Source organism: Acomys russatus, chromosome 1 (assembly GCF_903995435.1).
Source record: "Acomys russatus chromosome 1, mAcoRus1.1, whole genome shotgun sequence".
NCBI classification, from domain to species: domain Eukaryota; kingdom Metazoa; phylum Chordata; class Mammalia; order Rodentia; family Muridae; genus Acomys; species Acomys russatus.
The window spans coordinates 97,130,505-97,150,366 of NC_067137.1; the positions used below are offsets into that span (position 1 = coordinate 97,130,505).

General features: G+C 50.9%; 1 protein-coding gene across 1 annotated transcript; it reads right to left on the reverse strand.

Annotated features, from left to right (window-relative positions):
* Positions 1-343: 343 nt before the first annotated feature.
* Positions 344-19,080, reverse strand: Ism2 (isthmin 2). Its single transcript, XM_051149719.1, has 6 exons — positions 18,812-19,080; positions 8,082-8,324; positions 6,459-6,810; positions 3,993-4,133; positions 3,665-3,748; positions 344-1,076 (listed from the first exon to the last, which is right to left on the reverse strand). The coding sequence occupies exons 1-6, from the start codon at positions 18,935-18,937 to the stop codon at positions 559-561; spliced, it is 1,464 nt and encodes a 487-aa protein (XP_051005676.1). The 5' UTR covers positions 18,938-19,080; the 3' UTR covers positions 344-558.
* Between the last annotated feature and the right edge of the window lie 782 nt (positions 19,081-19,862).

A 19,862-nucleotide genomic window follows, 5' to 3' on the forward strand; every position in this document is an offset into this window, starting at 1 on the left:
CAGCCTGGTCTACAAAGTGAATCCAGGACAGCCAGGGCTAACACAGAGAGACCCTGTCTTGAAAAATCAAAAAGAAGAAGAGGAGGACGAGAAGAAGGAGGAGGAGGTTGTGCACCACTCACAGACAAGGAGGGTAGACGCCCTGGTTCTGCTAGCCCAGGAAAGAGCAGCTGTAGGCTCAGATGACAGGACTGTCCTTTCTTCCCCCACCCTTTCTTGTGCTTTTCCTCAACTGGTCATCGGGTGAGGGTCTAAGGGAGTCACGGCAGATCTTGGGAACATCCTGAATGCCCTGGATCTATCCTGAAAGGAGGAAAAGGTGGAAGGGCCCTGTTCTGAGGGAAAGGGGAAAGGGCCCATGGCCAGACTGGGACAGCTCATTCCCAACACATCCCAGGGCCCTTAACCCTCACCCATCCTCTAGATGCCTGGGCTCCCCTGACTCAGGGTCACAAGAGGGGGTATGCAGACTAGATGGCCTCTCAGGTGAGGCCTAACACTTGCCCAGGCCAGGCAGGGGCAGGGTAAAGGGCAGAAGGAACATTCTCCAGTGTCTTGTCAGTACTCTTTGGCCTCCTGCAGTTGAGCTAGGTACTCTTCCTCTGGTGGGTTGTCTGCACAAGCCCGGCCATTGTTGGGGGGCCGTACGGTGTGGTAGCGGCTCCAGTCCCCCTTACACAGGATCCAGGGCAGTGTATCTACCTTGAAATGCAGCTCGGGTGAAAAGTCGGTACTGACTAGGTCTGGAGCCCCCGCCCCTTTGCCTCTGGTCAGCAACCGGCTGCCTTCGTCATAGCAGCAATGCTGGACCGCCAGGGTGCTGCTGTCACCTGACAGCATGGAGCGCAGGCAGAAGCGTGCAGTAGGCTGGTAGATGTCCAGGCGCTCCCGGGGGCCACTGGCATCCCGCCACTGGAAGCTGCGGCCCCGATGTTCGTCCTGCAGGCTCACAGCACTATACACGGCCTCCAGAGGGTACGCGCACGGGCAGCTGGGCAGGTCCCGGAGCACTTGGCTCAGGTACTTAGCTAGGAAGTCACTCTTGCAGTTCAGCCACTTCTCACAGCTGTCCACATCTGCAGAGGGCAAGGAGTGCTGATCAGAGTTGCCTGCCTGCCAGCCCCATAAGAAGGGAGGAGGCTGATCAAGGTCAGTCGCGTGGAGAGAAAGACTAAACCCTAGCTGGGGCAAAGGCATTCATTGCCGGAGAAGACCTTTGGAGAAGAAGTCGGACTCAAGGGATACCTCTCACCATCCAGGCACTGAAGCAGGAAGCTATCTGTGGCTCAGAACAAATTTGGGTTTTGTTTATTTGCTTGTTTTTAATCTTGTTTTTGCTTTTTTCTCTTTCTGTTCTATGAGGCAGGGTCTCATATACTCTAAGCTGGCCTCAAACTTGCTAAGTAGGTGAAGGTGTCTTTGAACTTTGGTCCTCCTGTCTCCATCTCCCAAGTGCTAAGATGAACTTGAGGGTCCATGAATGCTAGGCAAGCTTTCTATCAACTGAGCTACACCTCCAACCAAAAACGGCTGTTTTGTCTTGTTTTTCATTTTATTCATTTTATATACGTGGGTGTTTGCCTACATGTATGAATGTGTATCACACATGTAATTGTATGTTAGATCCTCTGAGACTGAAACCCTCATGTAGGGTGGTGGCAGCACACGCCTTTAATCCCAGCACTAAGGAAGCAGAGGCAGGTGGATCTCTGTGAGTTCGAGGCCAGCCTGGTCTACAAAGTGAGTCCAGGATGGCCAAGATAATATAGAAAAACCCTGTCTCGAAAAAAACAAAACAAAGCAAAACAAAACAAAAGACTTTGAATCTTGGTCCACTAGAAGAGCAGCCAGTGCTCTCAACAGTTAAGCCATCTCTCCAGCTCAGCTCAAAGAGACAACAGGTTTTTGTTTGTTTGTGTTTTTTTGAGACAGGGTTTCTTGTGTAGCACTGGTTCTCCTGGACTCCCTTTGTAGACCAGGTTGGCCTCGAACTCACAGAAATCTACCTGTCTCTGCCTCCCAAGTGCTGGGAGTAAAGGCATGCGCTACCATGCCGAGCTGGAGATAACAGGTTTTTGTTTTGTTTTTCAAAACAGGGGTTCTCTGTGTTAGCTAGCCTTGCCTTGGCTGTCCTAGACTTGCTTTGTAGAACAGGTTGGCCTTGAATTCACAGTGATCCACCTGCCTCTGCCTCCCAAGTGCTAGGATTAAAGGCATGCATCACCAAGCCTGGCCGAAATGACAGATTAAAGGTGTGTGCCACCATTCCTGGTTTGAGACTACAGTTTTTGTTTTGTTTTGTTTTTGTTTTTTCTGAGACAGGGTCTCTCTGTGTAGCCTTGACTGTCCTGGACTCGCTTTGTAGACCAGGCTGGCCTTGAACTCACAGCAATCCTCCTGCGTCTGCCTCCCAAGTGCTGGGATTAAAGGTGTGGGCCACCACTGCCCAGTTTGAGACTACAGTTTTTTAACCAGGAAGTATTTCAGTGTTTAGGTACTAGTCTGCTCTTCCTCCTTGCCTCCTTTCTAAAAGAAACAAGGCCACACGTAGCCAAAGCCAGCCTTGAACCTTGAACTAATCCAATTGTTTCCATCGGCTGATCAATATTTTTTGTTAGTTTGTTTCTCAACGTAACCCTGGCTGGCTGGCCTGGTCTGGCTCTATAGACAAAGCTTGCCTTGAACTTGGAGAGATTTGCCTGCTTCTGCCTCCCGAGTGCTGTGATTAAAACATGAATCACCACTGCCTGGTTGAGTAATTCCTTTTAACTGCCTTTTTTTTTTTTCGGTCAAGGTTTATTTATTTATTATGTATACAGTGTTCTGGCCCCATATACATCTGCATGCCAGAAGAGGGCACCAGATCTCATTATAGATGGTTGTTAGCCACCATATGGTTGCTGGGAATTGAACTCAGGACCTCTGGAAGAAGAGAGAGTGCTCTTAATCTCTGAGGAGCCATCTCTCCAGCCCTTAACTGCCTATCTCAGGGCATGGGCCTTTGGAGAGTTGCTCAGCTGTTGTGGGCTTCCTGTATCTCCCTACCTCTGCTGCCCCCTCCCCTCGCTTCCTGGCAAAATGTACCTCAGAGTCTGGCCACACAGGGAAAAAAAAAATCACCCTTTTCCTTTTGGCTCTCAGACCTTCACACTCCACTTTGTCCCCCCATGAGACATGACCTCTTTGAAGACAGATGCCAGGCCTCTTTCAGGAAGGCTCAGCCTTACAACAGGGCCGGCTACACAGCATGGGTTCAGAAAGCTTTCATTTCATCTTATGGACCTTAGACTCATGAGCCCTGCCTTATGGGGGTGCAGATGAGGCCCAGGAACATCAACAGGAGTGTGGTGACAAAGCACAGCCTGTGTCCTGCTGCCTGCAAGGAGCAGCCCAGGATGTTGGGACCCTGGCTCATTCTGACAGGTACCTCCCCTGCCAGGGAGTAGAAGTAGAGACCCCCTCTTCTCATTACCCACAGCATCTCCTAGCTCTTCCTGGTAGGAACCTGGAGCTGAGCAAGGATACTTGCCTACGATCCCTCCCACCAGAAGATGTGCTCACTGACTCCTGAGTGACTGAGTGAGTGGCACCCAGTTGTCCCAAGAGAGAGGGTCCCCCAAGAGCCAGCAGCAATGTCTAACCCCACCCTCCACCCCCCACTAACCTGGATCAAGCATATCCGTAGCATTGTGGGCTAGGGGTTGCCACCCATCACCGGGAAAGCCCAAGGTGTGTTCCTCTTCGGTGCCTTTGGGAAGAGAGGAGGCCAGGCTGGTGGCGCCCCCAGGGTACCTCTGTGCTCCCGATAGGGAAGCCCAGCCCTCACTAGGCTCTTGGTGCCCACAGCAGCTGGGACAGGACCACCATGTCCATGAGCCTCGTGTGGCCCCACCCTTCCTACAAGTATCCCATTTTCACATTCCCAGGGAGCCAAGGCCACGGTGAGCCACCGTAGCCACCCACTCTTATACAGGGGCCGGAGCTCATCTCACCAGGACAGGGGGGAAGGTCGCAGACACGGGACTCTGTGGCAGTACAGGCATAGCCGCAGGGACGAGTTCTCTGCTGGTTGCCGCTGCTGCAGCTCCCACTGCAGGGAGACCAGGGGCTCCACTCCTCCTGAGGCTCGTAGTCTGGGTTGAAGTAAGGGGCCAGGATGAATGTACCCAGCCTCCCCCAGGGCACACAGTGACAAATCAACAAAAGGCACTCCTTTATCCCTGGCTGATGCATGGAGCATAACTGGATTCCAGGCCCACCCATCCCCTCAGTTAGACGTCCTTGTACAGTGAACAGCTGAGTAAAGGCATCAGGAGGGCCCATAGAGACAGGACTATAATGCTCACTGTGTCAACACAGGGATACTTGGGACCAGAAGCCACCTGGCTCACTGACCACTGACCGTAAGTGTAAGTCCACTTACATTTCTGAGCTAGTGTTTTTTTTTTTTTTTTTTTTGTTATTTTTTTTTTTTTTAATCAAAACCAAGGAAGAGCGGTCGATGGAGTGCTTGTCAAGCATGCATAAAGCCCTGGGTCCTGTCCCCAGCACCAGGTGTGGTGGTGAGTGACCGTAATCCCAGCAGTGGGGACACAGGGGAAGAAAGATAAGAAATTAAAGGTCAGGGGCTGGAGAGATGGCTCAGCGGTTAAGAGCACTGTCTGCTCTTCCTGAGGTCCTGAGTTCGATTCCCAGCACCCACATGGTGGCTGATCTGGCACCTTCTGCAGGTGTAGCTGTGCAAGCAGGCAAAACACTCGTATACATAAAATAAATAAATAATTAAAAAAAATTCAAGGTCACCCTTAACTATATATGGAGTTTTAAAGCCAGAGTACTCTGTCTCAAGTAATAACAAAGAAGAGGACAATCAATAGTGGCAAGGCTTGCCTAGTTCTGGGATTTTAAAGACTCTCTCGAGTCCCTCTCTTAATCCGAGGAAGCACAAACACAGGCCTGAGGAACTCCACAGGCCTGGCACCTCTGTTCCCCCACCCCACACCCCACACCCCAGCTTCCATGAGAGAGTCCTTAGGTTGTCCCCAAGAGTTGGAGGACAATGAATGGGAGAAAAGCTGAGAGTCTCGAAAGGTCTGTTTACATCATTTTAGGAAATTGGCAAGAGTGTGTCTTGATTTGGTCTTAATCCATGGTGCCTCAACAGTCCAATAGCAAGACCTTAGAGGTCTGGGGGTGGGGGGGGTGGGGGGAGGAGTGAGTGAGACTCCGAACCCAGAGGCAATTGGAAGTAGAGCATAAAAAGTACAAATGGAAGCCAGGTGTGGTGGCGCACGCCTTTAATCCCAGCACTCGGGAGGCAGAGGCAGGCTGATCGCTGTGAGTTCGAGGTCAGCCTGGTCTACAAAGTGAGTCCAGGAAAGCCAAGGCTACACAGAGAAACCTTGTCTCAAAAACCAAACCAAAAGAAAAGAAAAGTACAAATGGGCATACCCCGGAAAGCCGTGGGCATCAGGAGATATGGCAGTTCTTTATCACATGCTGACACTTTATGCACAGATTTTTGGTATCATGTATGTGTGTGTCATGACTGTTTGTGTGCTCATATATGTGGAGTTACACATGTTTGAGGAGGGTACATGTGTGCATGTGTGGGCAAGCCCAAGATTGACATGGGCTGTCTTTTTTGATAACTTTCTATTTTACATACTGACACAGGGCCACTTACTAAACCCAGAGCTTGCCTTTTTCAGCTAGTGTGGCCAGTCAGCTTGCTCTGGGCAGTTGCCTGTCTCTGCCTCCAACACACTGGGATTACAGGTTCACTTTGTAGACCAGGATGGCCTCAAACTCACAGCGATCCACCTGCCTCTGCCTCCCGAGTGTTGCGATTAAAAGCATGTGCCACCATGCCCGGCCCAGCTGTTTTACTTTTTGAGGCAGGGTCTCAAGGTAGCTTAGGCAGGCCTGGAACTCACTACATAGTCTGGGCTGACTATAGTCAAACTCACTGTGACTGATAAAACTTAGGGCATTTTCAGGGTTTTTGTTTTGTTTTGTTTTTTAATTAATTGAACCAGGTGGTAGTGGTAAATACTGTAATCCCAGAACTCGAGAGACAGAGAAAGGCAGATCTCTGTGAGTTCAAGTCCACCCTGGTCTACAAAGTGAGTTCCAGGACAGCCAGGGCTATTACACAGAGAAACTCTGTCTCGAAAACCCCAAAATAAATATTTTTGACAACTATGAATATTTATACTATCGGATAGTTTTTGCTTAGAGAAACTCAGGGCTGTTGTGCAAGTCAAATGTTGCAGGAAAAAAAAAAAACACCTTAATTTTGGCAGCATTACTTTTGATCTTTCAATGGTCTCTGCACAGGCCTAGGCTGCTGGCCTGCCCAGTTCTCCTTGCCTGGGAAGCTCTCCTCCTCCCCTCCAACTTCTTCCCTCTCAGGACCTCATAGGGCAGCATCTGGGATGCCAAGCCAGACCACTCACCATAGCTGTCTGCTTCCTTGAAGTTCCAGTCCTGAGGACCCGGCCAGCCATAGTCCCAGTTGTCTGTGGCCCCACTGGACCAAGGCTCTTCATCATCCTCGTCCTCAGTGGCCTCTTGGTCCTCACCATACTCTGTAGCGTAGTCCTTTTCTTCCTCTTCTGCTTCCCCTGGAGCCATGTCCTTGAGGCTGGTGGCTCCTTCTTCTCCTTCCTGGTAGCCCCAGAAGAGGGGCCAGAAGAGCTCCCTGGTGGGCCACCAGCTAGGGACACGCAGGGGCCAGAGATTGCTGGGCTCAGAAGGAAGGTCCATCTCCACCTCAGCCTGGGGGTCCTGCACCACCTCGATGGTCACCTGCGGGAAGAGCAGATATGCTCCAGAGATGGCAGGCTCAGCACAGAACCCCAGAGAGGAGAAGGTGGGTTTGAACCAGAAGCCACCAAGTCTGCCATCTCCCCCGTCTCCCAGGGAGCAAGGGGCACTGGGTAGGACCTTCTGTGTGTTAGAATCACCTGGATTATAGACACACTGGGGTGAATCCAGCAGGTGCTAGTTTAGGAGAAGCTGTTTGGAATCCTGCCTCTGCGAACATGGGCTGCCTGGTCTCAGGGACCAGAAACAGCCCCAAGCAGCACAAGGATGTGGATGAGAGGTCATGGGTCAGATCCTCAGGTCACACTTTGGAATGTTCCAAGTGCATGGACCGTGTAAACGAAGCCACCACCACGAATGTGGATTTTAAAAACTTTACACTTAGGTGCCTCAAATAATAGGAGGTCACAGAACAAAATCAGGAGTGGGGGAGGGGGGTCCCCCGAGGAGGAGAGGCAGCAAAATAAAAAGAAGAAAGTGATCCGGGTGTGGTGGTCTATGCCTTTAATTCCAGCACCCTGGAGGCAGAGGCAGGGAGTTCGAGGCCAGCGTGGTCTACAGAGCAAATTCTAGGACAGCCAAGGCTACACAAAGAAGTCTTGTCTTGGAAAAACCAAAAGAAAAAGAAGAGGAGGAGGAGGAAGAGAAAAATTATGTGTATCACTCCTCTGTATTTCCTCACTAGCAGGGGTACTTGCAATGTTCATGTGTATGTGTACCTGTTATTTTAATGCAGGCCAAGGGATAGACTTTAAAACAATTGTAGAATGGTTTGCAAACCTGCAATCCTTGAAGATTCCGGGCAGGCAGTAGGACCTAGGTCTGGCTTTCCTGGAGCACCCCTCTGAAGGCTTCCTTGTGCTCCAGCCCACACCATTTCCAACTGAATCCCTTTTCTGCACGCAGTAAGGTTTTGGGGCCAAGGGGTGGGGGGTGGGGGTCACACCTGTAGGTCATTCCAGCAGGTCTCTACCACATTCCAGGACCCACAGCAGTACCAGGGACAGGGTGTACTCAGTCCTCAAGATAGCCCTAACCTGCAGGCTGCTGCTGGGTTCGTCCGCTGCTACATGCAGGGTCAGGGCTCAGGAGCCAAGAGACTTTCTGGCAAGTAGAGGGCAGATAGTCCTCCCAAATTGCATTAGAAGCCCACTGTCTTCACACACCCAACAGCAGAATAAAGATGAGGCTCCGCTGCCAGCCTAGCCCCTCTCCCAAGGTCCCCGAGACAAACATCCCCTCTACAGTCTCACCTGGATATTGGGATTCGGGGCACTCAAGTCTGTGTTGGCCAATCCTGGCAGGTTCTGCAGCTCCAGCAGCAGTGGGGTGTGTTCCAGGGTCCTGGGAGGGGGGGCTGTGGCCAGAGTCAGAGCTGCTGGCTCAGGGAGGGTCTGGCACCTGGGCTGACATGGTTCTGCCTGCAGATGGTCTCCCCGGAATGCTGGTGTTGCCTCCTTACCCTTGGGGGAGCCGAGATCTGGGACAGGTGAGGCCTGGGGAGGGGCAGGACAGGGAGGAGGAGAGTTTTAAGGGCCTTAATGGGTGGGCGGAGGTACAGCTAGGCACAAAAAATGGACTGTGTTCACAAAGTGGTCTTTTTTTTTCTCCTAGCCCAACCCCACCCACTCTCTCTCTCACATGAGCTCCTGCACGAATACACTTGTTTGTTTGTTTGTGTGTGTTTGTGCACATGCTCTAGTGAACTTGTGGAACTTTCAGGAGTGGGTTCTTCTTCCATGTGGGTTCCAGGGACGAAATTCAGGCATCAGGCTCGGCAGCAATGCCCTTACCTGCTGAGCATCTTGCCAGCTCACCGACCTTTTGACAACAGAGGCCACAAGAGGCAGGGATGCTTACTCACTTTACAGATGAAGAAGCCCACAAGGAAGCAGCTGCCCACAACAGTAACTCCAAAGTGTTGCTTTTAGCCCCCCACCCCAGATCCTTTGTCCCCATCTACTCTATATGTCACCCCCACCCTCACCCCCACCGCACTCCCCCGGCATAAAGAGCAGGAAGGTTCCCAGGGAAGGGCCTGGTCATAGGGGCTGTGGGCAGCAGGCCTGTTCCCTTCCCCTCAGCAGAACCTAGACACATGGTCCTGCCTCAGAATCTACCCAGAGGCAAATGCCTCGGCATCGCCTCTGGCCTGCTTGGCTTTGCACCTTAATTTCTTCAAGTCTGCTGCTATCGGCCAGTCTGTCCCCCACCAGGTAGTTGCTGCTATGGTTTCTGTATTAGTCACGGTTCTTTGCTGTCAAACAGATTCAAATGCTGACTCTCCACTTGGATGCCCCATTCTGTGGCCCAGAGATATCGGCCTCCAACACCTCAGCCCAGGTCAGCCCTCTGCCCTCTCAGTCCTTGGAGGCAGGGTCTTGCTGAGTCAAAGCAACGTGGTACAGGTGGAGGATGCAGATGGGGGGCGGGGCATCCCTGGTACTGCCTTCCTGCAGCCCTGACTGTCCTGATTTCCTGCTCAGAGACTCTATTCTGCTGCAGCCTCAGCCACATACAAGCAATCCTGGGTGGCTTTGGTGACTGATCGGGGTGCCCTAGTCACAAGTAGGAGGTGGTGGGGTACAGCGATGGAGCTGTGGTTTTTGCTTGGGAAAGGCTGGCTTCTTCTGGAGTCGGGAGTGCCTGAATGGAGTTTCTAGTGACACCTAGTGGCCAGAGGCCAGAAATGCTGCCATGAAGAGAGACTTGGGGCAGAAGCTACCAGAACTGAAATAAAATAAAATAATTCTCGCTGGGCGTAGTAGTGCATGCCTTTAATCCCAGCACTTGGGAGGCAGAGGCAGGTGGATCACTGTGAGTTTGAGGCCAGCCTGGTCTACAAAGTGAGTCCAGGACTGCCAAGGCTACACAGAGAAACCCTGTCTCGAGAAAATCTAAATAAATAAATAATAATCCTTTTCATCAGTAGTTAACTACCTGATGTGAACTCTGACCTTTGTATCCTTATTCACAAGATGGGACAGTGATGGCAGAGAGCCTAGTCTCTGGCTATCCTGAAGGCACATAGAACATTCCTTCTCATCCCTCCCTACCATCTCCTCTTTAAAAAAAATAAAGTTGTATTTATTTATTATGTATACAGTATTCTGCCCAAATATATGCCTGTATGCAGTAGAGGGCACCGGATCTCATTATAGATGGTTATGAGCCACCACGTGGTTGCTGGGGGTAGAGCTCAGGACCTTTGGAAGAGCAGCCCGTGCTCTTAACCTCTGAGCACCCCAGCACCCCTCTCTCCAGTACCCCTCCCCCATCTCTTAAAGCCAGGGAAAGCCCTGGCCTTGGGAAGCTAGGATCCCAGGCTGCCCTTCCTTCTTGGTATATCCAGAAGCCTCTTGCCCTGGAGGGCATCCTCTGGGGAGCTGTTAGGGGTGGAGAGGGACAGAGAAGTCCTAAATAGGGGTCCTTTAGATGTCTACCCTAAGAAGTGCCAAATGCAGGTGGTTCCTTTGGAAGGCGATCCCAGGAGACACAGGAGAAAGAATAAAAGTGGGACTTGGAAAGGGAGTCAGTTAACAGAATGTCACTGAGCTGAGACTGCAGTGGGTGGCAGGAGCTCAGCCCTAGCTGGCATCTTTGGGACCCGGGGTGGTGTCTGGGGTGGTGTCTGTACCTCTGTTACCCCCATAGGGGAAAGAACTGGGGCACCTATCTATCAATTCCATCAGGCTTGGTGGATTTCAGGCTAGCTATGGACAGTTCTGGATAAGATTCTCCATTAGTGAAAAAACCCCAGGCTGGGGCTAGAGAGATGGCTCAGTGGTTAAGAGCACTGGCTGCTCTTCCAGAGGACCCAGGTTCAATTCCCAGCACCCGCATGGATGCTCACAACTTTCTGTAACTCGAATTCCAGGAGATTCAGTGCCCTCTTCTGCTTTCTGAGGGCATCAGGTATACATATGGTGCACAGACATACATGCAGATAAAATGCTCACACACATAAAATAATAATGATGATGATGATGATGATGATAATAATAAAAGAAAACCTCAGACTCCTGTACACTAATACCTGGAAGTAAGGGCAGGAAGCACAGAGCACCCAGAGTCCTGACCTGTAACCCCCGTGCACCCAAATCCTCATCTCTGGGCTAAGCTCTGCTTGCTGGTTATCACTCACTCCAAGCACAGGTTCCAACCAAGAGCACCTACTGCAGAGGAAGGACGTTGCCTTCTTTGTTCCCTGTGTCCCCAGCTCCTCACAGAACCCAATATCCTGTGGCAGCTCACACACCTGAGTGAGTAAACGAACCAGCAACCCTGAGAGGTGAACGCAGCCTTCATTATGTTAGCTGCCCTAGAGTTCACGGAGGGCAAGGGGCTCCGGGAGGGAAGATCTCAGAGGTTGCAATAACCACGCCAGGACCCATGCATAACTACACACACACACACACATATGCGCACATTGATGAAAGCATACCACATTCTGTAAGCCAGTCTACACACACACACACACACACACACACACACACGCAAACACCCTTCTCACTCACAGGGTGCTTCTGTGTTGAGCATCTTCTCTGCCAGCTGCACATGGCTGAGGCCATGTGACCTGACCTGGGTTCACATCCCATGCATACTCTCCAGCTTCCTTCTAGGGTGCCTATGGCATCTGCCCTTTGGGAATTAGAAGAAGCACAGCATCCACCTGATAGGGTTGTTGATCTAGACCGCACCTCGGACTGCTAACCCAGAGATGTTGACAATGTCTCCCAGTGAAGAGGGAAGACAGATTGTGTGCACCCTCTGGCTGGGCACTGTGGGAGTCCTTCGCATCTTAGCTGCGCCTGAGTATGCGTTCCTGCGATGCCACAGATGCAGGCCCTCACGGTAGATGATAGACTCTCATCCCCTGAGGCTCTGCTCGTTTAGGACTATGTCTCTGTTCAGGGGGGAAGAGATAACTGCGCTTAGTTCCCAGCACTCATGTAAGGCAGCTCAAAACCATGTGTAACTCCAGCTCCAGAGGATCCTATGACTTCGTCTGGCCTTCAAGAACGTCTGCAATCATGTGCACATACCCATAAGAGAGAATTAAAAAAAAAAAAAAAAAATTTTTTTTAAATCTAAGAGAAACACTGTCTCAAGACAAACAAAAAACTTGAAAGAAAAAAAAAAAAAAAAAAAGAATATCTGTCCAACTGGTGGTGATGATGCACACCTTTAATCCCAGCACTTGGGAGGCAGAGGCAGGAGGATCTCTGGGTTTAAGGCCAGTCTGGTCTACATAATGAGTTTCAGGACAGCCAAGGCTACATAGAAAAACTCTGTCTCAAAAAACAAAGAAAGCCGGGTAGTGGTGGCACACGCCTTTAATCCCAGCACTTGGTAGGCACATTTGCAATCCCAGCACTTGAGAGATTGGGGTGAGGGAACCAAGGGCTCAAGGTTAGCCTGGACCATATAGTGTATCCTTCCTTAGAGGACGGCTTCATTTATCTGTTAAGTTCCCATTGGCTCTCATAGCACATGTTCAAAATACATAACTTCATTCTCTTGGTAGACAGTGTCAGGCCTCTCTCTTTCTGTTTCTGCTGCAATGGTCTGTCTGTCTGTCTGTCTGTCTCTCTCTCTCTCTTTCTCTCTCTTTACACACACACACACACACACACACACACACACACACACACACACACACCCTGGCTTGGCCAGGCAGCACTAATCCAAGTGTTTCCAGATGGGATCAGTACTCTGATCCCTTTCCATTGGCCTGTTTCCACCATTCTACCTCCTCTGTGCCTCAGGGATCAGGAGCATGTGCCATACAGAATCTGGTCCCAGACGCAGGTCATTGGGGCCTCTCTTTGAAGCCCAGCCACTAAGATCCAGGCCCGTGCACACAGCCCAGCCGCTAACATCCAGGCCTGTGCACACAGAGCCTAACTGTACACTTGGTTGCTTTGGCCTCACACAAGGTCTAGACAGTCATGGGGCCATGGGTAAGGGCATGGGACTGTTCTGTCTCCCACCCTGGGGCACCCAGTGGAGACCTCAAAGCTCCTCAGCATCACTCAGGCACTGCTGGCAAAGCGCTCTGTTTCCAGTACAGGCCAGGCCTCGCAGTGTGCCGCACAGGGCCCAGTTGGGGTGACTGGCCTGCTCTTGCCCCTGTGAGATTTCATGGCTCATGGCTAAGTAGCCAGGCCTGCATGGCAACTCCATGGGCTGGATCTCTGACTCCACACAACTACCCTTTGGGCAGGTCCTACCATCAGCCACTCTTGGCTTCACAGATAAGGCTCCAGTGATCAGAGAGGTGGAGTAACTGAAGGCTGGAGAGCAGCATCTGAGACATCAGGTCAGGCAGGGGTCTGCACTCTGAACTTTTAGCACCTTGCTAACTCCAGATGGGGACTGTAGCTCAGGAATGCTGCCTGTTGTTCTATAGTGCGGACTGAACAAGACACCAGGATACTAGGACATAGCCTCCCTTTATATCTCTTATCCCTTTTGATCATTATAATGATAATAATAAATTATTATTATTGTTGTTGTTATATGGAGAGAGAGTCTCATGTCTAGGCAGACCTCAAACTCAATATGTAGTAAAAAAATATGACCTTGAATTTTTTTAAAAAATAAGTTAATAAGTTATTTTCTTTTTTTTTTTTAAAGATTTATTTATTATTTATACAGTATTCTGGCTGCATGTGTGCCTGCATGCCAGAAAAGGGCACCAGATCTCATTATAGATGGGTATGAGCTACCATGTGGTTGCTGGGAATTGAACTCAGGACCTCTGGAAGAACAGCCAGTGCTCTTAACCTCTGAGCCATCTTTCCAGCCCAAGTTATTTTCTTTTTTTTTTTAAAGATTTATTTATTTATTATATATACAGTATTTTGCCCAAATGTATGTCTGCATACCAAAAGAGGGCACCAGATCTCATTATAGATGGTCATGAGCCACCATGTGGTTGCTGCGAGTTGAACTCAGGACCTCTGGAAGAGCAGACAGTGTTCTTAACTTCTAAGCCATCTCTCCAGTCCTGACCTGGAGCTTCGGTCCTCTTGCCTCCACTTCCAAAGTCCTGGAATCACAGGTATGTATTACCATGCCTGTTTTTGTTTCGTTTTGTTTTGTTTTTTAACACTGGAGATGAAATCCAGGGCTTTGTGTATACTAGGCAAGAATTCGGGGAAAAAAAGAAAAAGAAAAAAAAAAAAAAGAAAAGAAAAAAGAATTCTACCAACCAAGCTGCATCCTCAGGCCTACTTTTGACCCCTTTTTCATTTTTTGTTTTTCAAGACAGGGTTTCTCTGTGTAGCCTTGACTGTTCTCGAACTCGATCTGTAGACCAAGCTGGCCTCGAACTCATAGAAATCCACCTACCTCTGCCTCTGGGATTACAGGCATATGCCACCACCCTGGTCTGCTTTTGACTCTTGAAAGAGCACTTGGAGAGGGAAGCAAGAAAGACCCAACTAAGATTAGGTAGCCTAGAGATTTGCAGAGGTTGCGCCACTGGGCATCCAGGTCCCCAGCCCCTCGTCCCTGTGCCTCTGTGTGTAACTCGCCCATCACTCCTTTGTTCTCCACTGAGGGGGTGGGTGGGGTCTAGAGAGACAAGAAGACCCAGGGACCTGGTCTACAAAGAGAGTCCAGGACAGCCAAGGCTACATAGAGAAACACTGTGGGTGGGTGGCGATGGGGGTAGGTTGGCAGCTACAGGAAGAGGCTGCTAAGACAAGCCCTAGGCTTGGTATCACATAGGCCCCACGTAGTTCCCTCCCTGACTGGTCAGGACAGAAAGGCCCCAGGTACAAAGGTCACCTCTAGGAAAACACCTGAATCTCTAGGGTACCCTCAGCGTCCATATCTGAGAACTACCAAACCTCTTCCCGGGGGGTCCTGTCATCTGGGCCTGCTTTCCTGTGATTTTACAGACTAGGTCTGAAGAGACACTGCAGGTCTGTCAGGACCCCCAAAGTCCTTCTTTCTGTACTCAGTTCACCTCAGTCAGCCCAGCCCTTCAAAGTGTTTCCTACCGTGACTACAAGATCCCTGCTGGAGAGATGGCTCAGAGGTTAAAAGCACTGTCTGCTCTATTCCAGAGGTCCTGAGTTCAATTCCCAGCAACCACATGGTGGCTCACAACCATCTAGAATGAGATCTGGTGCCTTCTTCTGTAGTGCAGGTGTTTACCTTGTATACATTATAAATAAATCTTTTTTTTTTTAAATCCCTGCTGCTGGGTGTACTTCTGAAGTCTATGTCCTGAGGGCACCCTTCAGGCCTCAGAGCCCAGAAGAGAGCTGTCTTCACTTCTCTTTTGCTTTATTCTAGCCACTGTGTGCCTTGTCCCTCTCTTAACTTCCTCACACCTTACTAGGTATAGCCGATGGGTGCCAAGGTGAGATGCCCAGGAGCACAAAGTTGAGTCTGGATACTGGCTCTCCACATACTAACTGTGGATTTGTTACTGAATCCACTACCCAGTTCTCCATCCCCAAATGAGCATAAAACACACAAGAGAGGTCAGGCTCGGTGCGCGTCTAGGTAGCATTTGTGTCTCAATGGGACAGGAAGCAGAGCTGTGTCATGCTGTCCCTGTCTAGCTCTCAAGACACTTGGCCTCTGCTTTCGGCAATGACTGTAACTTGGACTCCAGAGGTTTCTCACCGAGCGCTCCAGTTCACAAAATGGATTCTTGAAGCCATTTTACCGTGGACAGGAACTGAGGCTCAGTGTCAGGCTTGTGGGGGGTGGGGTGGGGGAGTGTCAAAGGTGACATACTGGTTCACAGAGTCCCTAACTCTTGCCATTGTTGGGATTTCAGGGGTGTCCTACCACATCGGGCTCAGAGGCCTCTGAAGTGGGGTTTCTCAACAGTGGCCAGGAAAACCAGGTGTGGTAGCACACATCTGCAATCCCAGCAGTTGGGAGGCTGGGGCAGGATTGTCATCAGTTCAAGGCCAGTGTGGGCTATCTAATGTGTTGCAGGTCAGGCTAGACTTATGGATAAGTGCCTGCCTTAGAAAGCAACCTCTCACCCTCCTACCCACCCCCCCAGGAAATAACCACACCAAACAAAATAAAACCACGCAGGCATGGGGTGGCATGTGCATCTCTGAGGAACCAAGTTGGCAACATCTGGCGTTGCAACATCTGGTCAACATCAGATAAGCAGCTTGGGGCATGCCAAGGGAACAACTCTTCATGGCCCGCCTTGCTCCCATCTGTGTTTACCATCTCTCTGATTTGATTTTTGTTGTTGTTGTAGACAGCAGGCTCTTGCCACACAACCAGGAGTGACCTTGAGTGCATGGTTCCCCTGCCTCAGCTTTCCTAATTGTGGAATTATACCTTCTGGTTTTAGCTATGTGGAGCCACTGAGGAGCCAGGCTATCGGGTGACTTAGCACCTTGGCCCCGGGGACAGCTGACTGCATTTTCTCAACAGGACCCTTGACTTGAAATCACCAGTTTTGGAATCATGCACCGATGTGATGTGTCCCTACAGATGATGTAGCCCCCTCTTTTACTTTTCAATTACCTAATTATGATTATTTACATATTTATTGGTTTTTTCAAGACAGGGTTTCTCTGTGTAGCCTTGGCTATCCTGGAACTCACCCTGTAGACCAGGCTGGCCTCAAACTCAAAGACCCATCTGCCTCTGCCTCTTGAGTGCTGGGATTAAAGGTGTGGCACACCACTGACTGACCCATTTTTTATATTTTTTTGAGATGAATTCTCATTATGTAGCCCTGGCTGGCCCTGGATTTGTAATACAAGCCAACCTGGCCTTAAATTTGGGGGCAATCCCTCTACCCCCATGTCCTGAGTGCTACGATTACGGTATGCACAATCATAACAGGCTAGCCTCCTTTTTTAAATGTGAGGAAAGTATCTAAGGTAAGTCATACGCTTAATAACACTCTGGACCAGACCCCTAGGCCTGGAGCTTCAAGTCTGTGTTTTCTTTCAGGGCACTAATTTGTGTTTAGGGCTTCTTTTATTATTTTGAGGTAGGGTCTCGCTGGCCTTGAACTCACAGATATCTGCCTGCTTCTACCTCCTGAGTGCTGGGATTAAAGGTGTGTGCTGCCATGCCCAGCTGTGTTTAGGTATTTTTTAGGGCTCTGCACGGATCTGTCTTGGGCCTAAGGACAGAATTCTGATTCTAAAGTAACTCTTTCTGCCATACAAAATCATCCTAAAAATAATTACATCATGAAGTGATGAATATAAAAATAATTATTAATGCCAAATGAACAGAAATAAAGTCAATTTCTTTTTATTAATTTTATTTTATTCTGAGACAGGGTCTCTTGGATCAAGCTGGCCTCAAATTTGGTATGTAGCTGACAATGACCCCAAGCGTCTCATCTTCCTGTCTAAACCTCCCAGTGCTGGGATTATAAACCTGTGTCACCATACTCTACCTAGCCAATTTAATTTGATCACTATCATTATCCTCAGGTTAATAGTAAGACTGACTAAAAGACTCTGATTTTTTTGTTTGTTTTGCTGTTGTTGTTATGGTAGTCATTTCTAGTAATGTCATTGTTTTGTTTTTTCATTTTTTTTGTTTTTGTTTTTCTTTAAGACAAATGTGGCCATATAGCTCAGACTAGCCAGAGGCTTTACATAGCACATATTGGCCTCAGTGGTGTGAGCCTCCTGCTTCTGACTCCTGAATGCTAGAATTACAGGTGTTCAACAGTACACCCAGCTCAGAAACCCCTGCATTTGTCTATATCAGTGTGTCTCAGCCATGGCCAGGTGGACGTGTTTCCCTGAGAGGAACATTTGGCAGCATCTGGCCCTATGGCAGTGGCTAGGAACAGGGAGAGATATCTTGCAGAGCTCAGGACAGCTGCCTGAAGGACTACAAATTCCAGGCCCCAGAATGACAGGGGCTCCACTTCCAGCCCTGTAATTTACATGATGCATTCCTATCACGGGAAAGCTGGGAATTTGAGGAGAAAGGAAAAAAAATGTCTTAGAGGTAACGATGCTTTGTGATACTGAAGGGCCACAGGTATCAACTTAAGGGTACCATCCTCATCCTCTGGAGGGCTCGGGTAGTCTGGCCTCTAACAACATGGCTCAAACTCCTTGCCCAAGTCTTGCATTCACCATCTCCTGTTTCCTACAGGTCCTGGCCACTCAGTTTCCTCATCTTGGAAATGGAGGTCTTCCTCCAGAACAGCTCTGGGGAAGAAGAAGGACCCATCAGGCTGGCTCTAGCACACAAAACAAGTCTCTTGTGGAGACGGGCATAGAGAATGCCCACTGAAACCGTGAGGAAAGAGCATCAGGCTGGACCACAGAGATTGGTGCCGGAAACAGCATGGCCAACTGTCGTTTTGAACACAGCCAGAATTCTTGTTTTTTTTTTTTTTTTTTTTTTTTTTTTTTTTTTTTTTTTTTTTTTCGAGACAGGGTTTCTCTGTGTAGCCTTGGCCATCCTGGACTCACTTTGTAGACCAGGCTGGCCTCGAACTCACAGCGATCCGCCTGCCTCTGCCTCCCGAGTGCTGGGATTAAAGGCGTGCGCCACCACGCCCGGCTCAGAATTCTTGTTTTTCTCTCTTACTATCCGCATTCTTTGCACAAATGTAGTCTGCCTGACACTTGACTACCTCAGCCTGCCACAACTTTAGAATTAAGGCACTGCTGGAGAGGAATCACCTAGCCCAAGATGGTAGCGCCGGGTCACCAGTCCACAGAGCTCGGGAGTGCCCCCTTTCCACCCTGGCATGACTTCTCAGGCAGGGCGGTGTGGCTGCAGGTGAGGTTCATTCAGGGCGAAGAAGCGATGCGTGGGACCCAGGAAGCCCGGCCACCGCAGAGCAGGCACCAAAGTCAACTTTTTCCTCCGCAGCCTGCACGTTACAGCGCAACCAGGGCTCGCGGCCACGCGTGGGAGTGTAAACTCCTGAAGGTCAGTGCACCTGGCCGTCGTCCGGAGCCCATCCCTCTCTGTCCCTCCAGTCCCGCTCATCACTCACCTCCGCCATCCTTGGGTGGCCCCCAGGACCCCGTTTCCTCAGGGGGAGCCCTCGCCCAGCGGCTAGCAGCGCGGCCAGCAGCATCAAGGCGCGCGCGAGCGGCGCACGGCAGGGCGGTGGCCGCATCGTGTCTCTGCGAGGCTGCTGTGCCACAGCCTCCTAGCTCGGGAGCGCGTTCGCGCCCCGCCTCGCCTCCTTCAGGGGCGGGAGCATGGGCTGGGACGCAGGACCAGTCTGGCCGCTAGGGGACCTCGCGAGGGGCGTCGGGAGCGCGCCCTTGGGGGGTGGGGTGGGGCGCGCGGGGCCGGTGAGTATGGGTCTGCCAGCAAGGTCAGTGGCCCTCAAGTCTCTCCCCACTCCCTCCCTCCCCAAGGGGCCCCTCGGCGCTCGCGGACTGGTCGGGGCCCCGCGGGCGGCTCCTTTGATCTGGCGGCCTCCCCGCCCTTAGTCCCCCACCGCTGTCGCCGTCGCGGCCCCAAGCGAATTCCTGTCCCGGGGAAGTTGCCGCCCGGCGCTGTGCGGCCCCGCGCGGCCACTGCTGAGGGGCGGGGAGGCTGCGGCGCCACAGTATCGCTCCCCGACGGCGCGGCGACGGGCAGCCGAACTAGCCCGGGCCTCTCGAGCGGCAGGAGTCTTTGGAATCTTGAGCAAAGATTTGCGCGCAGCCAGCCAGGTAGGTTTGCGAGGGGGCGTTGCAAAGTCACAGTGTCGCCTGGGTCGAGCAACCCGCCACGCTGAGGTCTCTGCTTCTAGTTCCTTTTCAACTTTTAGGACTGTCAGAACCAGGAGACAACACAAGCCACAGTCCCAGGACAACGGGTCCGGTGGGGTGGGGTGGGGTGGGGGAGGCTTGAGTGCAGAGGTCAGAGGATCTGTCCTGCAGCTGGTGTCGCTGATCATAGGGAAGGCCCAGCCCTTTCTGCTACAAAGCGGCTACCTCTGAGCAACTAGAATTCCCCGACCAGGGTGGAGAGGTGCGAGTAGGAGTGGAGAGGATGCAATCAAAGGGATGCCCACCTGGGGTGGACGCAGGAGGGAGCCTGAAAGCGAA